At 42.7% G+C, this 18,990-nt stretch overlaps 1 protein-coding gene across 2 annotated transcripts in view; it reads left to right on the forward strand.

Annotated features, from left to right (window-relative positions):
• DPYSL2 (dihydropyrimidinase like 2) overlaps positions 1–18,990 on the forward strand; it is a 170,758-nt gene that overhangs the window by 129,508 nt on the left and 22,260 nt on the right. For both annotated transcript variants that reach the window (XM_082254134.1, XM_082254135.1), the window contains exons 3-5: positions 7,043–7,227; positions 8,978–9,142; positions 14,732–14,793. In XM_082254134.1, the coding sequence (XP_082110260.1) occupies positions 7,043–7,227; positions 8,978–9,142; positions 14,732–14,793 (412 nt within the window). The remainder of the gene's footprint in view (positions 1–7,042; positions 7,228–8,977; positions 9,143–14,731; positions 14,794–18,990) is intronic.

Consider the following 18,990-nt stretch of genomic DNA (forward strand, 5'->3'; position numbering starts at 1 on the left):
TGTTTGTTATTTTTACCCTTAAAAAAAAAAGTGATTTTAGTATCACTTTAAGTCAAGTGTGCTTTGGATCATTATGGTGTTAAAAGACTCCTTTCTGGGTCAGCTTTGACTTTTAGACAGATGGCCTCACGTTCTCATTAAGCACACATTGATATGATGCAGAACGTAAAGTTGACTCCATGTTGCTGCCAGGGCCCTAAAGCAGCAAAACAGTTCCAAACCATACCACCATGCTTCACAGTTGTTGAGGTTCTTTCCACTATTACTGTAACCAAGCAACTCTTCAGCACATTGTACCAGAACCAATGTCTTTGCCTCTATATGTTCAATGGCAAACCGTAATGTCATGATGTTGTTATAATGTGCTTTGTGGACAGCAGGCTTATTCCTAAATCACCTATGGTGCAATCTCGTTCTGATTGGCTGCTCATGCACTTTGACTCCAACTGTTGCAAGAGTTACTTGAACATCTCAAAAATAAATTTTAGGGTTCTAAAAATACTTTTTGTACAATCAGTCAGCTCTTTGGTCAACTCGTTGGTAGAACTTGCTGGTCCGGACATTCCTGGACAAATAAGCAGTCGTTTGAAATCTATGACACTTGTAGATTATTTTCCTTATAAGGGAATTATAGATTTCAAATCATTTAGAGATTATTTTAAATCCCTTGTCAGACTCATTGGCATCCACAACTTTCTAATGGCTATAGAGAGCTCTATTGATCGCTTCCTTTAAATGCCACCCCCGCCGCCCCTCCTATCCAATTGTAAAACAGAATGCACAGGCCCCCTGAAGCATGGGGTGGGATCGCCATTGCAACACCTACACTAGTGGTTGGGGTGTGTTATAAAAACATATCTCATCTATGGGGTTTTACCGCTCCCCAAACTGAAAATGTTAAATTGCCCTTACTGTTTTGATTCCTTTTTACATGGGGCAGAATCCGCTTGCTCCACGGGGGGCCTGTCTGCTCATCCCACGCTGAGCAGAGCAGACATGGACACAGCCCACTCTGCTCTATGGGCCCCCTGATCCAATCCACCTAGATAGAGGGGAATGTATCTCCTTTCCTTTTTTCGGATTGGAGGTAGGAGGGTGTAAATGGACACATATGCCACTCTAGAGGTAAATAGAGGGTCCGATAGGGTCCACCTGTCCGTTTTTCAGGGGGACCTGAACAGACCAATCGTGTGAAAGGGGCCTAAGGCTGCTTTTACACTGATGATCAACAGTTTACCCGCCCAGTAGGTGCATTGCCTTGCACCTGTGTCTTTCCTGCGGGGCAGCTGCACTTTGCCATAGATTTCTTTTATATCTTGCCGGTGTGCTGCACTTTCTAAACTAAGCTTATTGCTCATATACAGTATCTCACAAAAGTGAGTACACCCCTCAGTAGTGAGTGTACAGCTTGTATAACAGTGTAAATTTGCTGTCCCCTCAAAATACCTCAACACACAGACATTAATGTCTAAACCGCTGGCAACAAAAGTGAGTACACCCCTAAGTGAAAAAGTCCAATTTGGGCATAAAGTGTCAATATCTTGTGTGCCCACCATTATTTTCCAGCACTGCCTTAACCCTCTTGGGCATGGAGTTCACCAGAGCTTCACAGGTTTCCACTGGAGTCCTCTTCCACTCCTCCATGACGACATCACGGAGCTGGTGGAAGTTAGAGACCTTGCGCTCCTCCACCTTCCATTTGAGGATGCCCCATAGATGCTCAAAAGGGTTTAGGTCTGGAGACATGCTTGGCCAGTCCATCACCTTTACCCTCAGCTTCTTTAGCAAGGCAGTGGTCGTCTTGGAGGTGTGAGGGGATCATGCTCTGCTTCAGTATGTCACAGTACATGTTGGCATTCATGGTTCCTTCAATGAACTGCTTCCCAGTGCCGGCAGCCCCAGATCATGACACCCCCACCACCATGCATGACTGTAGGCAAGACACACTTGTCTTTGTACTCCTCACCTGGTTGCTGCAACACAGGCTTGACACCATCTGAACCAAATAGGTTCATCTTGGTCTCATCAGACCACAGGACATGGTTCCAGTAATCCATGTCCTTAGTCTGCTTGTCTTCAGCAAACTGTTTGCAGGCTTTCTTGTGCATCATCTTTAGAAGAAGCTTCCTTCTGGGATGACAGCCATGCAGGCCAATTTGATGCAGTGTGAGGTGTATGGTCTAAGCACTGACAGGGTGACCCTTCATATGGGATGAGCACTCATGTCTATTTCCCAAAAGATAACCTCTGAATATGACGCTGAGCAAGTGCACTCAACTTCTTTGGTCAACCATGGCGAGGCCTGTTCTGAGTGGAACCTGTCTTGGTAAACCGCTGTATGGTCTTGACCACCGTGCTGCAGCTCAGTTTCAGGGTCTTGGCAATCTTCTTATAGCCTAGGCCAGTGATGGCGAACCTTGGCACCCCAGATGTTTTGGAACTACATTCCCATGATTCTCATGCACTCTGCAGTGTAGTTGAGCATCATGGGAAATGTAGTTCGCCATCACTGGCCTAGGCCATTTTTGTGTAGAGCAACAATTCTTTTTTTCAGATCCTCAGAGAGTTCTATGCCATGAGGTGCCAAATTGAACACACCTGCTTTAACACACCAAATTTAACACACCTGCTCCCCATTCACACCTGAGACCTTGTAACACTAACGAGTCACATGACACCGGGGAGGGAAAATGGCTAATTGGGCCCAATTTGGACACTTTCACTTAGGGGTGTACTCACTTTTCTTGCCAACGGTTTAGACATTAATGGCTGTGTGTTGAGTTATTTTGAGGGGACAGAAAATTGACACTGTTATACAAGCTGTACACTCACTACTTTACATTGTAGCAAAGTGTCATTTCTTCAGTGTTGTCACATGAAAAGATATAATAAAATATTTACAAAAATGTGAGGGGTGTACTAACTTTTGTGAGACACTGTATGCCCATTGCAAAAATGTGATAATCCCAGAGCAGGAAGTCTCGGGCCACATCAGAGGGTTCTGTGGGTCACTGTTTGGGCACCCCTGGTTTAAGTTGTCAAAATGTATTCAACAGTACTTTACAACTGTAGCTTCTTGGTTCACCCTACTCTAAGCTGATTAGCTATCATAACCTTTAAACAAAATTGGCCACAAAGGCTGATGTGCTATACACACAACGACTGTTGTGTCCCCAGCGGCACAGGAACCACGTTTGCTCCGATTCTAAATGCTAAAAATAAACAAAATAATAAGTGCAGCGCTAATTTCCATAAACACACTTGAGAAATAAAATGTGGAAATCATATACAATGGTGAAAAAATGATGACCATAAACACTGAAAAATCAAATGTGCAAAACATATCTATATATTGGTAAGAAACAGTTCAAATAGTGAGACAGTCCCAGGTGAAAAGAAAATTGACATCCAAATTAATGTGGACGTGGTGATAGGTGATAAATGGTGAAAGAATCCCCACACCGACAGAATTATTGTGAATGCGCTCACCAGAGGGTATGAACCCAAACTACCGTATGGTAAATGGGTCATACAAAGCTGGTTATGGCAGCAGATCTCTCCAAACGTCACTGAGTCGCCAGATGTTCAGACAGGAATAACCAAGGGATTCAACAGAGGATACCCGGACTTCCCAATGGATGTCACATATATGTGGATAAACCAGACAATGCAGACAGTGTAAAACCGCTTCACAATGTTTATTTAAAAGGAAGGACTACACTTACAAACATATTGTAAACAGCATATTTAGGTAGAGAGATGGCAATGCAAGATTGCTGATGTGTTTCATCCAAACGGATATAATCATAGGAAATTTGCTATGATTATATCCGTTTGGATGAATCGCTGTCTGGTTTATCCACATATATGTGACATCCATTGGGAAGTCCGGGTATCCTCTGTTGAATCCCTTGGTTATTCCTGTCTGAACATCTGGCAATTCAGTGACGTTTGGAGAGAACTGTTGCCATAACCAGCTTTGTATGACCCATTTACCATACGGTAGTTTGGGTTCATACCCTCCGGTGAGCGCATTCACAATTATTGTGTCGGTGTGGGGATTCTTTCACCATTTATCACCACGTCCACATTCATTTGGATGTCAATTTTCTTTTCACCTGGGACTGTCCCACTATTTGAATTGTTTCTTACCAATATAAACATATGTTTTGCACATTTGATTTTTCAGTGTTTATGGTCATCATTTTTTTACCATTGTATATGATTTCCACATTTTATTTCTCAAGTGTGTTTATGGCCATTAGCCCTGCACTTATTATTTTGTTTATATTTGTACAACCTATGTCAAGTTGAAGTGCTAGCAGCTTGGTTTTCAAATAAATGCAGCTCCAGAATCATTACTATACCATTCCACTATACCACATGTACAGTATTTATTTTACATGTGAGAATGAGTAAATACCTGAACTTGACCTGTCATCATCAGCCTCTTACAGTGACAGAGAGATGAGCTCATCAGTCTTCTGCTTCCTCTTTCATTGTCCAATCACAGGGTGGGGGTGGGATAAGCCCTGTCAGTGTTACTGAACTGCAACAAAGAAAATCAGGTCTTCCCCCGCCACCACCAGACAAGACTGGGCTGTTTGTCAGATCTGTGTAAATTTCAGGAATGAATGGACAGAAATAAAACACCTTTGACAGATAAAACAGCTCCTGTATATTTATTTCTTCTGAGGGTCTAGCTGTTTGCATGGAGTTTAGTTATAATTTATTGTCAAACATTCTGCAGAACCCCGATTCGTGCTTCAAGCATAATTCAATTAAGCATCATTCCCCCCTTAATCATCACCACTACCCCCTTTGTGGGCCTTGGTTTCTGTATTTTATACTTTATTTTTGTTTGTATACATCTTTCTGCAATCTTCAGGCTGGTCATGTAACATCGCACGGTCCTTGCCGTCTTTGCATCTTCTTCGGGTTAGGCGGTCCATACCAATGCAGAAACCTATGCAGTATGAATGAAGGGTGCAGATATGACGCCCCCCTCAGGGGGTGGGATTATGACATCCTGCTGTCACAGTACAATTGTCAGTCTTCTGGGTTGAGCAACGCTGGGTGTCATTCAACCCGGAAAACTCAGGACATCTTTTGACCAAGAAGAGGCACTGCAGTGACAGCTCTGGACTGAAAGTTAATTAAGCAGCCAAAGCTTCTCTTCTTAGCACCTAAAGGACCTATAATGTTTAACCTGGAATTGGGCTTTAAAGCGGAACTTTATCTATAACCATTTGATAAAAAATATTGTTCTTTAGCAAGGAACATGCATTCCTGGTGTGCTCTAAATTGCCCCCAGCATTGCTCCTGTCTCTTCTTGCTGGAAGCTGCCATTTTGTTAAAGCCCAGAGCCCCAGCAGTAAATCATAAAGCAGAACTAAACCCATTGATTTACCGATTTTAAAAAACAGTTCCATTCCTTGAATAATGGGATTGCTAACTGTCACATTTGCTTGTGTCCTCAACCAAAGTGTCAAACCATCAAATGGCTGGTTTCATAACTGATCACATGTGCAGCACCATGGCAGTTGTAGATCAAACAGAAGCAGCTTCCTTGCCTGTAAAGGATAGTTAATTCTGCTTTTAAGGAGTTGAAAAGTCAGGAAGGTTTTTTGTATCTTAATGCATTAGGTTTTTTATCTTAATGCATTCTATGCATTAGGATAAAAAGCCTTCTGTGTGTAGCAGCCCCCGCTAGCACCCCTAATACTTACCTGTGCCCTCTCTCTGTCCAGCGATGTCCACGAGTCCCTCGGCCATCCTGGGACTCTACCTCCCAATTGGCTGAGATACAGCCGTGGCGCCATTGGCTCCCGTGGCTTTTAATCGAAGTCAGCGAGCCATTCAGGAGGGAGAGGGAGCAGGGCCGAATGGCAGCTCTGTGTCTGAATGGACACACGGAGCTGCAGCTCGGCTTGGATGCCCCCATAGCAAGCTGCTTGCTGTAGGGACACTCAATAGGAGAGAGGGGCCAGGAGCAGGAACGAAGGACCCGAGAAGAAGACGGTCCAGGCTGCTCTGTGCAAAACCACTGCATAGAGGAGGTTAGTACAACATGTTCGTTATTTTTTTTATTTTTTTAAATAAAAGAGACTTTACAATCACTTTAAGGTGGTTAGCAGATCGACCTCTACAAATTTAGCAGTGCCTAAAATAGAGAGCAACTGAGCATGTGCAGAGCAGGGTGAGACAGTGTATATTACTGGAGTTTAAAGAGAAAGTAAACCCTCTGAAAAAAAAAAAGAAAAAAAAAAAAACCTGTAAAGACAAATGCATCGCATACTAGCTCATTATGAAGTACTTACCTTAAAACGAAGTCCCTGCAGTGCCGCCCGCTCAGCGAGAGGACGACCGACATGTTCGGCCGTCCTGCTTACTGGTTCGCATACTCCAGCCATCTCATTGGCCGGAGGTGCGATTACATCACTCCAGCCGCCGTTCACGGCACAGGGCCCTGAAGGAACGCCACGGGTGGCCGTTCCTTCAGAGCGCATGCGTCGATGACATCATTGGCTGCATGCACTGTAACTATCTCTTAAATGGTACATGTTTAGGAGATATTTATAGCACCTATAGGTAAGCCTTAATATAGGCTTACCTATAGGTAAAAGTCTTTAAAGTGGGTTTACACCCACTTTAAACAGTAAAGTCAGCTATTTTTAATGTTTTACATAGCTATACCAGCAAAAGGGGCCAACCTGAAGAGTCAACTCAAAATAGTTGTAAATTATTATTCTTAAAAAAATCAATATAAACAAATTAGATGCCTGATCATTATTACATAAGGGTCTACATATTTTTTAAAAACTGAAATTAACTGAAATTAAATATAAGATTGATACTTTTCATACAATCTACAGTACAAGGAAATTTTAATGAAATGCTCTTTAGATGTTAAAGAAGCTGATAACAGAACATGAAATGTAAAGAACCATACATAGCTCCATTCCTTTCTGGGCCCCATCTGTATTTCTTTCCCTTAATCCCCTGTAGTTAGGATTTAACCCACCGTGTTACTCTTTTACAGGCAGATTGGCGAGAACCTGATTGTGCCGGGAGGAGTGAAGACCATCGAAGCTCATGGACGGATGGTTGTGCCTGGTGGAATTGATGTCCATACCTGCTTCCAGAGACCTTGCAATGGAATGGTATCTGCTGATGATTTCTTCCAGGGAACCAGAGCAGCTTTGGCTGGAGGCACCACCATGATCAGTAAGAGGCTTTTTAAACATTGCATAATTTATACAAGTTGGGTTTTTGATGTTTCTCACACAGGTTTCTCTAAAGAAATGTACTGCCCCAGATGCTTGTAATAAAAATATGCTTATACTAGTACATGATAGTACATGACATGGGTCGTAGTGTGCTTATTCACAAAGAAGACAGCAGCTATAATATCCAAAGTGCAGTGACCACCAACTAACTGAAAATTGTCCATCACTAATTTAATGCAGTACACTAAAATCTGATTGGTTTGGTTTAATTACCGCATTCTGCATATTATCATTGCATTTAGTGGTTAAAAAAAAAAATCTTTTGTGCTGTAATTTCTGATAATAGCCCCAAGGTCTCCTCATAAAGGAATTTCCCACTTTCTTCATGAAAGTAGGGAAGGCCACTCTGAGGATTTATTATATTTACAACTGAAGTCCAGGCAGATGTAAAAAGTGGTAGTGCAGTCTTGGAAAATAAATGCCTCGCCCTGCAGGTTAATTATATAATGTGCTAGTATGCACCTCATATTAGTACATTATGACAGTTTTTATAATTAATTTTTTTTTTTTTTTATGTACCGAATGACATTATCACACAGATAAGCAGAAATAAAAATAGAAAAAAATGTAAAAAAATTAAACAAGTAACAACCAGAATACAGCACTAAGCCCACAGTTGTCATTAAATAGATATATCTCCTGTACACCGCTATCATACTGTAGATATCCCACAAGTAACAATAAGTACAACATTTTCAACAAACATTAATAGATTGGCCCATGGCATCTATGTACCTAGACCATATTGCAGCAAACTTGTGTAGAGCATTGCAAAAAAGGTACGGATGTTTCTCAAACCAAATATATTTATTCACTTCAGATTTCCACTCATCTACTGATGACAGACTTACAATTTAAACAGAACCCTCCTGTGGCTTGCTTCGTTCTTCTCTTGATCTTCCTTCTGGGTCCACGCAACTGCCGTTTGAAAGGGGCTTCACTTCCGCACATACGCATATTCAGTGTGCCCTCAATGCAAAGCGCACTGCGCATGCATTGGTGACATCACTGGCAATTGTGAAGATCTCCAAAATGGCGTAAGCTTAGGAGATATTCACTGTACTTACAGGTAATCCTTATTATAACCTTACCTGCAAGTACAAGTGAAAAAACAGAATGTATTGCCTCTGATCACCAACAAATTTAATTATGTATTTGTATAAAAATGATTTGCCTTTTAAATGCAGCTTGTGTAAGTACCTAAATTTGATTCAGTTTCAGCCTCTTTGATAGCCTCTACAGCTGACCGGGAAAGGGATGAGTAGTACTTGGGGCTAATAAAGTATTCCGTTATCACATGTGCCGACAAGTATCTTGCTGACTGGATGAAAAATCAGAGAAATGAACTAAGCAATCTGTTGCTGCTCCTTTACTGTAGAGTCACAGGCTAGGGGCGAGGAGATGACCAAACTACGTTGTTTAACTACGGCAGAGTAAAGTGAGGTCACCAGCATTTCCGTATGGACTGGTATGGCTGTGTGAATCTCAAGACTTGATGAACACAAATCTAAATACTTTTGCAGGAAAAATTGCTTCCTTAATATATTATATATTTAAACTATCTGTTGTGCTGTTTGCAGGGAGTTCAGCTTTACATTTGGGGTGACACTGATGTTTAGGTAAATGAGTGAAGGGTTGGTTTCATGGAGTCATATTTTATATTGTGTGTTTTTCTTTCCTGATACCAGTTGACCATGTTGTGCCAGAACCAGGGACCAGCCTGCTTACTGCTTTTGACCAGTGGAGGGAGTGGGCAGACAGCAAGTCCTGTTGTGACTATTCCTTGCACGTGGACATCACGGAGTGGCACAAAGGCGTACAAGAGGAAATGGAGGCACTGGTGAAAGACCATGGTGAGTACTAGAACAACCATAAATAAATACAAACACTCCAAGTGTAAGAGATGTGCTTGGCATTATCAGTTTTTCATTCTGTTTCAGTGAAAGGCATTCCCTGACAGTGGCTTGCCATGTAGCAAAAGCCCCCCAACCTTCCTGCTGGTGTGGTTGCCAAAATCTGCCATCATATTTAAGAACTGGTATCTTACTATTCAGTGGGGTTGATCTACTATGGCAAACATACCGTCCACTGCAAGTGTAGTTCATATAGATCTGAGGGGAAGCTCTGTCGATTTTCTATCATCCAATCATATGCAAGCAAAAATGCTATTTATTTATATTTTCCTGTATGTGATTGTGTATTCTTTGCAAAGTGAAGCTTTACCTCATTTACTAAGCTCTGGATCAATTACACTTGCAGTGCACAGTATATTTGCCTTTAGCAAATCAACCTCCCAGTGAATTTTATTATCCATGTGCAGCAGAAGGCAGTGGTGTAAGGAAAGGTTGGCTGTCCTCAGTTGTCACTTTCCAGATCCATCTGAGCTTTAGGAAGGCATGTGATGTTGTTAGAATGGGGTTTTCCTAAAATAAAATGCCAGAATCAGGAACACTTGGAGGCCTCCAGTGTGCGTGATGTACAGTAGTACTGTGTCTATACACTGACTCTCCAAAGCACAGAAACCTGACTGTTTCAATACTAGAGGATGGCAGTAGGGCACTGGGGTTCAAGTGATTATAAAGATTAAAATGTAGTTTAAAAAAAATACCAAGTATATCATACTTACCTGCTCTGTGTAATGGTTTTGCACAGAGCAGCCCAAATCCTCCTTTTCTGGGGTCCTCCGCTGGTGCTCCTGGCCTTTTCCCCCTGGCACTTGCTACGGGGGCACTCTCGAGTGCTCGCTCCTCAGCCCCACTCTTATGTGTCCATAAGACACACAGAGTGGGGCTCGGCCCTGCCTCCCATTCCCTCCTCACTGGCTGTGATTAACAATAGCCCACTGCTGTGTCTGAGCCAAGGAGGAGGCAGAAACCTAAGAGGGCCTCTGCTCTCGTGCACATTGCTGGATAGAGATTGCGCACAGGTAGGTATAAGGGTGGGGGGCTTTCTGCCTTTTGAACCACTCACTCCTGTACGCTAAACATATTTTGATATAGTGAATTTCAACATAAACTTTTCCTTTGCCAAAGCAGGGAGAAGTATAAGGGTCATTCAATTAACCTAACCAGTAGCACATACCGACCCTTTCTATCCTCCATGACACTTTGTTCAGCCGCCAGGAGCAAAGTGGAATAGCCAGCATGTCTAAGTATGGATGTGCTTGAGAGTCATTCTCTTTCTCCAATGTGACCACCCTGCTGCTTTGTAATTGGCATAGCACTGTCACATGGAAGTGAGGAAAGAGTCCTAGCCTTATGTAAGCTCCAAGAAGTCGGTTTGGAGCTTACACAGTAGGTTTTTTTCTTGGTCTCAGCAGGCAAATGCAAAGCGAGCGCAAGGAAAAGTGAGAATATGATGTTGGGGGCTGGGATTTAGAGACCCTTTTATTTAGCTCTGCTTGGACAAAAGACAGGGTCACTTTAACCTTCCAAGAGTCTTTATTGTCCACGTTGCATTAAAAAATTAATTACATTCCATCTTTCATATTTTTAGAACTGGTTGAAAATGTAGGCAAATGTCACTAGTGTTACAGGTTAGAGTAGACCCTTTGGGAGAGATTGACTAAAACTGGAGAGTATGAAATCTGGTGGAACTGTGCATATAAACCAATCAGCTTCCAGGTTTTTTTGCCAACACTTAATTGAATAAGCTGACGTTAGAAGCTGATTGGTTACCATGCACTGCTTCACCAGATTCTGAGTGCTCCAGTTTTGGTACATCTCTCCCTGTGTGTCTCCAGCTGGTAACATGGGTTTCCCAGAGTCTAATGAGGGATTGTTCTTCATCAGAGCTTTGCACAGGGAAGTTTGGGGTCTCTATTATGTAATGGTTATAGGCGGTACCCCACTGGTGGATACAGGCAGATAACCAAAAAAAAAAAAACAACCCAGTCACCAAGCAAGAGCTTAGTCTGTACACAGGCTGAAATCATAATTCATAGTATTGGTCGGAGAAAAAAAGCCAATCCAGATGGCTGCTATGCTTGTAACTATATTGTCAGGACTTTCACAGAATAGAATACCTAAACTCCACCTTGCTTAGATACTGTCACAGTGCAGTGTTCATGGGTTATGTTTCCCTTCCAGAGAGTCACGGGCTTGCTAGAAAGGACCTGTGCTATATTCTTTTTTTTACCTTGCTCATGGCATAGGTATGCGCCAAGATCATTGCTGCGTGGGAGAGAACTGGGAACTGCCTGCACATGGCAGGGGTATGCATGAAGATCATTGCTAACTGCCTGCACATGGCAGGGGTATGCACCAAGATCATTGCTAACTGCCTGCACATGGCAGGGGTATGCACCAAGATCATTGCTGCGTGGGAGAGAACTGGGAACTGCCTGCACATGGCAGGGGTATGCACCAAGATCATTGCTAACTGCCTGCACATGGCAGGGGTATGCACCAAGATCATTGCTGCGTGGGAGAGAACTGGGAACTGCCTGCACATGGCAGGGGTATGCATGAAGATCATTGCTATCTGCCTGCACATGGCAGGGGTATGCACCAAGATCATTGCTAACTGCCTGCACATGGCAGGGGTATGCACCAAGATCATTGCTGCGTGGGAGAGAACTGGGAACTGCCTGCACATGGCAGGGGTATGCACGAAGATCATTGCTGCATAGGAGAGAACTGGGAGCTGCCTGTAGGAAGTAACTAGGAACGAATGTTTCTTAAACCTGGAGTCCTGGTGCGTTATATTAGTGCACATGCATTGTTGTGCATTATACTAAGCAGCCGAATCAAATGGCCTGGCAACACACCAAAATGTCCAAAATACCAGAAATGCACCATTTTTCACAACACGGCACACCACAGTGCCATTGCCATCCAACAACCTATGTAGCGTGCAATATTGTGTGTTACCATAGAATGTTTGAATGGGACCTTCCATGACAATTTGCAGGCTATTTCAATAAATTCTAACAAGCTTTTGCAAAGATGACAGAATGGCAACCTATTGGCAACAGTTCCAGTTTTTCCACATTCCTAAAAATTTTACTTGTAGACTGCATTGATCCATAGCTGTAAATTCCGCTTTACACTAAGGGGTCTGTTTTTAAACAATTTGCTGTGCGAAAGTCTCAGCATTTGCGTAAAAATTGAGTAATGTTTGTACTATATGTGAAATGTCAGTTTCTATTTGTTGCCTTTCACAGGGTAAATGTAACATTCCCTAACATTCCATCCTAAGAGAAAATGCCCTTAAGAACATTGGACCAGAAGAGTTAAAGAATATTGAAGGTTAAAGTTAAAGGGGTAGAGAAATAGCCTAAGATTAAAGGCTAAGAGCATTTCTTAAGGAGAGGAAATAAGGGAAACCTCTGCACTGTTAGCTAAGTGTATGGAGATTCCTGTTCTCACCATGGACAGTTTAATGCATCAGCTTCTGCAGAATGTAATACTTCATACAGTGCTAAAGACAGAACTCTGTTGTTAACCAGGCTCCATTCACATTGCCAAGTTTCTGCCCAAGATTCCAAATTGTGTGGTGATCACTGTGCAACACACCTTTGGGTGCCATTAATATGTTGCGATTCGAATGCGTGCCTTTAAAAATTGCGTGCCGATTGTCACCCAAAAAGGAGCAGGGGCTTCTTTTTGAGTGACAAACACACACATAGGGCAGGCCATTTAAGTGAATGGGCTAGCCCTACGCAACGTGCAGAATCGCATGAGAATTGCGCTTTGAAAATTGCATAGTGGGAATGCTCGTTCCCACTAGGTGAAATGTGAACAGGGCCTTAGGATCCGTTCACACCAGGACACTGCTCTGTGCGCTTTTCCCTCACTAAGTTCAAAACACACTGCAGTTGTGATCTGCAGCAGGTGTCAATGTTAACTGAAAGTGTAAGTCCAGGTAAAACCTAACTAACGCTGAACCTTCTCTGTGCCACATTCTAAACCTAATCTATCTAACCCTGTAAAGCAAAAATCGCTGTACTTACCTACTATGCAGCTGATCGGGTCCCATGCTGAGCTGTCAGCGGCGTCTTCAGCGTGGAGTCGGCTGCAGGAGAGGCATCTGACAATGGAAGCCCCATAGTAAGTCTATGGGTGATGTCACTTCCCAGGCATTTCACAGCCATTGTCGGTTCTCTCCTGCACACAGCTTCCATCACTGGAGTTTGGACCAGGTCAGGTGCAGAAAAGGTAAGTACAGTAATTTTTGCTTTACAGGGTTAGATACATTAGGTTTAGAATATGGCAGGCTGGGTTTACACTGATGCAAATTGGATGCAGGTTTCCCCGCATCTGATTTGCATGACAGGAGAGTGTGACCGGCTCTCAATTGAGCCAATTCACACATCTCTGTGGTGGCTGTGCAGCGGATTGCACAGGGGTCCTGTGCGTCTTTGGCCCTGTATCACGTCCGAATTCAGGCAAAAACTCTGACCTGATTTGCACCTGAAACTGTGAACAGGGATGCACTGAACCCCTGCTATGACCCACACTGCAGATAGTGTGAGCCCAGCCTGGTAAACTTGTCAAACAAAAAGTTTTGTCTCTGCAACGTTGTATTCTGTATAGCAGTTCTCTACAGTAGCTGATTCATTAAACTGTCTGTGGTAAGCACAGGGATATCTGTACATTAATACTTAGCTCCACCTAGTGGCCAATTGCAATATAATCTGCTTTAAATCAATAATTTACATTTACTCAGCACATAAAGCCTATTTATATTACTTTTTTTGGTCCATTTGCATTGAACAAATGTAGATGAACGTTCACTTTATATATGAGCCCATTGGCTTAAAGTGCAGTCCCTCATAGTATTTCCTCTTTTGGTCAAATGTTCATAGCCTATAGTGTCTCTATTAATTACATTTCTTTTTATTTTTCTGGTCAAATCTTCTCAAGGCTATTTTTGCTCTTAGTATAGAATGTTGGGTGATGTTACAAAGGAAACCAATTTAAACCTACATTTCACACATATTACAAACACTACAGGTATTATTCATGGCCTCTGCAAGGAATGCTGAGATGTTCACACAGAAAATTTTTCACAAATTGACATCTGTGCAATTCTAAGTGTGAATAACTGCCAGGCAAAATTTTAAACTGTCCAGTGAGTAATTGCAACTGTGTAATTGCCTACAGGCATTTGGGCATAATTTTCATCATCCATTGCACATCAGCTGGAATTTAAAAATGGCAGCACAGTCCATGCAGTGTAATTGAATTGGAAGAGTTGTTCATACAGCTAGGGAGTCATGTGAGACATATTCAGTGTTGTGACTCTTTAAATGGGAGTCTTGGGCTTGAGATTAAAATGATCATTTTGCATAGGGGAACAAAAATCCAGCTGTACAGAAAAAGAAAACATGTTAAGGTAGGAAGAGGACATTATACCTGCTTTAAATGTTTTGTTTAATTGTTCAGTTGGAGTTCTATGTAATGCATATGTACTGATTAATGTCTGCCCTTGTTCTGCAGGTATTAACTCCTTCCTGGTGTATATGGCATACAAGGAACAATTCCAGCTGACAGACTCCCAGGTAACAATGATCTCACTGCTGGATGAAGAATGTGTTGTTCTCGTCAGGTGTGGGCTCTTTGGGAGTCACGAGTTCCATTACTGGGCTCCAGCAGCCTTGTTTTCTCTAGTGATGGAAAACATCGCTGTGCAGTGTATACAATCAGTTGTCAGTGCTCTGGGTGTGTGAGGAGAACATCATGTCTTCTGCCAAGTGCACTGGCCACCTCTGAGGCTGGGCACATTGTTAGCATTCCTGGGACACACTCTGCATACTGATCCTATGGGAGGACAGCCATTGTTAGCACTGCTCTCCTTCCTGTGAGCTAATTAGGACATCAACATACTATAAATAACATCCTTTATGTTTCCTCTACATATAAACTTTAGTTGTATTTAATATAAGCACATTATAACTGCACAAGGAACTTAGGCTACAAATAAATGCATGGGCTGTTTGTAACCTCTCCTTCTGAATATGCTAGTTCCCTGGCTGTCATGCTGATTCAATGGCATCTGTAGTTAAATAGCCACTGACATGGAATTAATATGTAGATCAGGTGTTTTAACTTCGTTCACGACACAACATACTTGTTCCATCTCGCTGAATGCACTGAAATAAGTGGCAGTTTTACTTAACTTTTTTTCCATCACATAACTCATAGAGGATGATTTTTTTTGGTGACAGGTTCTCTTTATTGAGACATGCAGGGTCTAAAATACCCTACATGTCTCCCCTGTGCTCCATTAAATGTAATGCAGTGCAGATCACTGGCCGAGGAAACTCACCAGAGATCCAGAAGTGATGTCATACACGTCGCTTCAAGGTGGGGAACAAGATGGACATGCGTCCGCTCTCCTCCCTCCTCTCTACCCTACGGCGCCCGCTATGCCAGTCCCAGGCTCGCAGATGGGCAAGCGAAGCCCGGAATACATAGCAGGGGGCGTGCTCTTTACCCGCATGTGTGGAAGCAGTCGGGCGGCAGCACAGCCCCCCCAATGTTTCCACCTGACAAGTGAGCCCTGCTGCTTGCCTACTGCAGGGCTAAATGTAGAAAAAAAACGACCTGCTCGGCGCCCAGATCTGCATGTCCCGGGCGTCGGGCGATACAAATTATGCACTCCTACAACATTAAATGGGCTGACAAAAGCCCAGGTGCCAGGACGCATTTTCAGGTCGTTAATAAGTTGTTTTTTTTTTTTACACGTGTTTTTATGCTCAATAAATTGCTATGGGTCTTTGTAAGGTACAAAATACTTTGCGTTCCATTAAGGCTGAATTCACATTGACTTGCGCTAAAATGCAGGTAAAATGAATTTACATTTCCATCTATTTTATGTGCGGTTTAACGCGCTGATCTGTGTTTTAGTGCACTTGTAAAGCGCAAGTCAACGCATTATCACATAAAAAAAAAGCTGTTGTTTTTTATATGTCCTGTTCACACTATGATGCTGGGTTAACCTGCATTGTGTTGCGGTAAAATGCATAAATGTTGCATTTTAACGAAACCCAGGTCAACACAGGATTGTAGTGTGAACAGGACAAAATGTTTTCTTAGTGATAATGGTGGTGTGGGTACCAAGGTCCCCCTCTATCCGTGTCGGGTGCTTCTCACGTTGTAGTCCACAGAGGCTCCTTGCTGTGTACTAGCAATGCTACTGCATCTAGAATCCATCACAGGTGGCTTTTCAGTCAAGAACGCCATTCTCTGCATAGTCACATGATCAGTTAATGTAGGAAGGCTGTGATAAGACCGATGTCAGTTTTCTTTATTTCTCCTCACACCATACCCTATAGACCCCTGGAATCTGTGACCCTGTCCTCTGTGGAAGGAGGAGTCGGGAGATGACTGCTCACCATGAAAATCCTATTCCTGTCTCCCAGCTCTGCCCTGTAGTAGCAGTCAGGATCCGCTTTCTCAGCATCAAAGCAGGCTGTACACAGATGCCAGGAGCTTGCAGGTCCAGTGTAGGAGACACACCGTTCCCTTAAAGATGGGTAAATCAACCTGATTACTTCTTTACAGGCAGCAGGGACAGATAAGGGACCTGCGCCAAAAGGTGCATGTCTATTATAAAGTGAAAGGATGGAGATCTCCTTTTTTTAGGCCGGACATTTTTTTCCTATACTTCAAATTCACATGGGCATCTAAAAAATGTGTAATTTCCTTTTGAAGGGAATCCAAAATCATACCTTCAAAAGATCCTTTTAAATTACTGCTTACATGAAAATGCTGGGCTTCCTGTTCAGCACTGCTGTAGTTATCTCAGCACCAGTCTTGCTGGTTAAAGATTGGCCGATATCTTCTTGAGCTTTTTTTTTTTTTTTCTAAATTTCTTTATTAAAGCAAAAGTACAATACAGTAACAAACACAACATAACGTGAAAGAAGCCATCAATTAAAGAGCATAAAAAAAGTCCATGAGTACGTGCAGGTCACAGAACATAACAGCTACTAAAAGCATTGAGATAATACAGAAGTACTTTGCCGAAAATCTCCTTTTTTTTTTTTTTTGAAGATAGTGAGATACACTTGGGCACAGATTCAATAAGTAGCGGAAGGACAAGATGATCCATCCAGCTATGCCCAGGCGGACCCACCAGAACGTCTCTTACTGATGTATACTAATATACGAATAATAATATGAGAAGTAGCATAACAGCAGATAACCATGGGAGGGGAAGAGATAAGAAGAGAGAGAGAAAAAAAAAGGGAGGGAGGGGATGAGATAGAGAAAGATGGGGAAGAAGTAGGTAAGGCCATAGGGACTACGAGAAAAAGGTTACACCAATGTAACCAAAGCGAGCAGCGTGAACTATACATCAGTTTAAACGCTGCCCTGAAGATAAGCCTCAGTACCCGTGAAGTACATCCAGGGCCATCTTCTTGAGCTTAAACAGTTTAAATTATATTTGTCCATCTAGCGGTGCAGCGCCAGGAGCCAGCAATAAGAACAGGCTGATGAGCATCATGCTCTTTCTTGGCTCCATATTAGTGGAAAGCATTGGCACTGACCCATAGAGAGATTGTTCAACATACTCAGAATCTTCCCTTGTTCTTACCCCTAGGACATTATAAATGGGCCATCTACAGGTACATTGCCAGTAGTGGTGAGAACATTCTGTCTTTCATGCTTTTCCTGGCTCCTTAACAAGGGAAAGGTTTGGGACCCACTCATAGAGAGACATATATGCTCAAAATCAAACTTGTGATTGTGAGAGTCTTAAACCCCCGGTTCTTTTTATTATCCGTAGGACATTAGAAACGGTCCATCTACTGGTGAAGTGCCAGGAGCAAGTGGTGAGAACAGACTGTGCATCTTGCTTTTGCCTAGCTCTATAACAAAGGAAAGGACTGGGACCCACTCATAAGGAAATTGTCTACCCTGCTAAAATATGTACTTTTTTTTTGTTGTATCTCCAACCTCTGGTTCTCTTTATGCTGCAATTCCCTTAAAGTGGAGCTCCACCCAAAAGGGGAAGCTCTGCTTGTTTGCATCCTCCAACGTCCACTGCTACATATGGAACTTTTGGGTTGGGGGGGGGTGGGTGACAGGTGCCTGCTCCCACTTCTGGCTCAGATCACCGCTGAAAACTGAGCCGGAAGTTCAGCCCCCCTCCTTCACCCACAGTCTTCTGGAACCCATCACAAGTCCCAGAAGATTACGGGACCATTCACAACGTGCAGCGTGGCTCGCACATGCACAGTAGGAAACAGGCTGTGAAGCCACAAGGCTTTACTGCCGGTTTCCCTTACTTAAGGTGTCAGCACCTGCACCCGAAGCCGATTGAAGAATCAGCTCGGGTGAGGACATTGCGGCATCCCTGGACAAGTAAATGTCCCTATATTAAAAATCAGGAGCTATAGTATTTGTAGCTGCTGACTTTTCATTGTTTCCCAAGTAGCCTGGACCTCCTCTTTAATCTCAGAAATGGCTTATTGCAGGTGACTGTGGCATTGTTGGACATATCCGTGAACTCTAGAAAGTAAACGGACAGAAAATATATAGTAAATTTTACATCAAAAGTTACTGAAAGTGATTCATAGTTTATCTTTAAAGAGATATAATCACAAATATATTTTAACATTTTTAAAATGTTAATATTGTGTATTAGGGTTTTTTACAAGTCTTTTTGTAAGTCCGAGCTTTGTGTACTGTCATCTTCCTGATTGTAGTCTGAGAAATGCAGCCTTCCTTCACTCCCCTATGTCAGATGC

The sequence above is a fragment of the Pelophylax lessonae genome (genome assembly GCF_965119305.1).
Source record: "Pelophylax lessonae genome assembly, chromosome: 4".
NCBI classification, from domain to species: domain Eukaryota; kingdom Metazoa; phylum Chordata; class Amphibia; order Anura; family Ranidae; genus Pelophylax; species Pelophylax lessonae.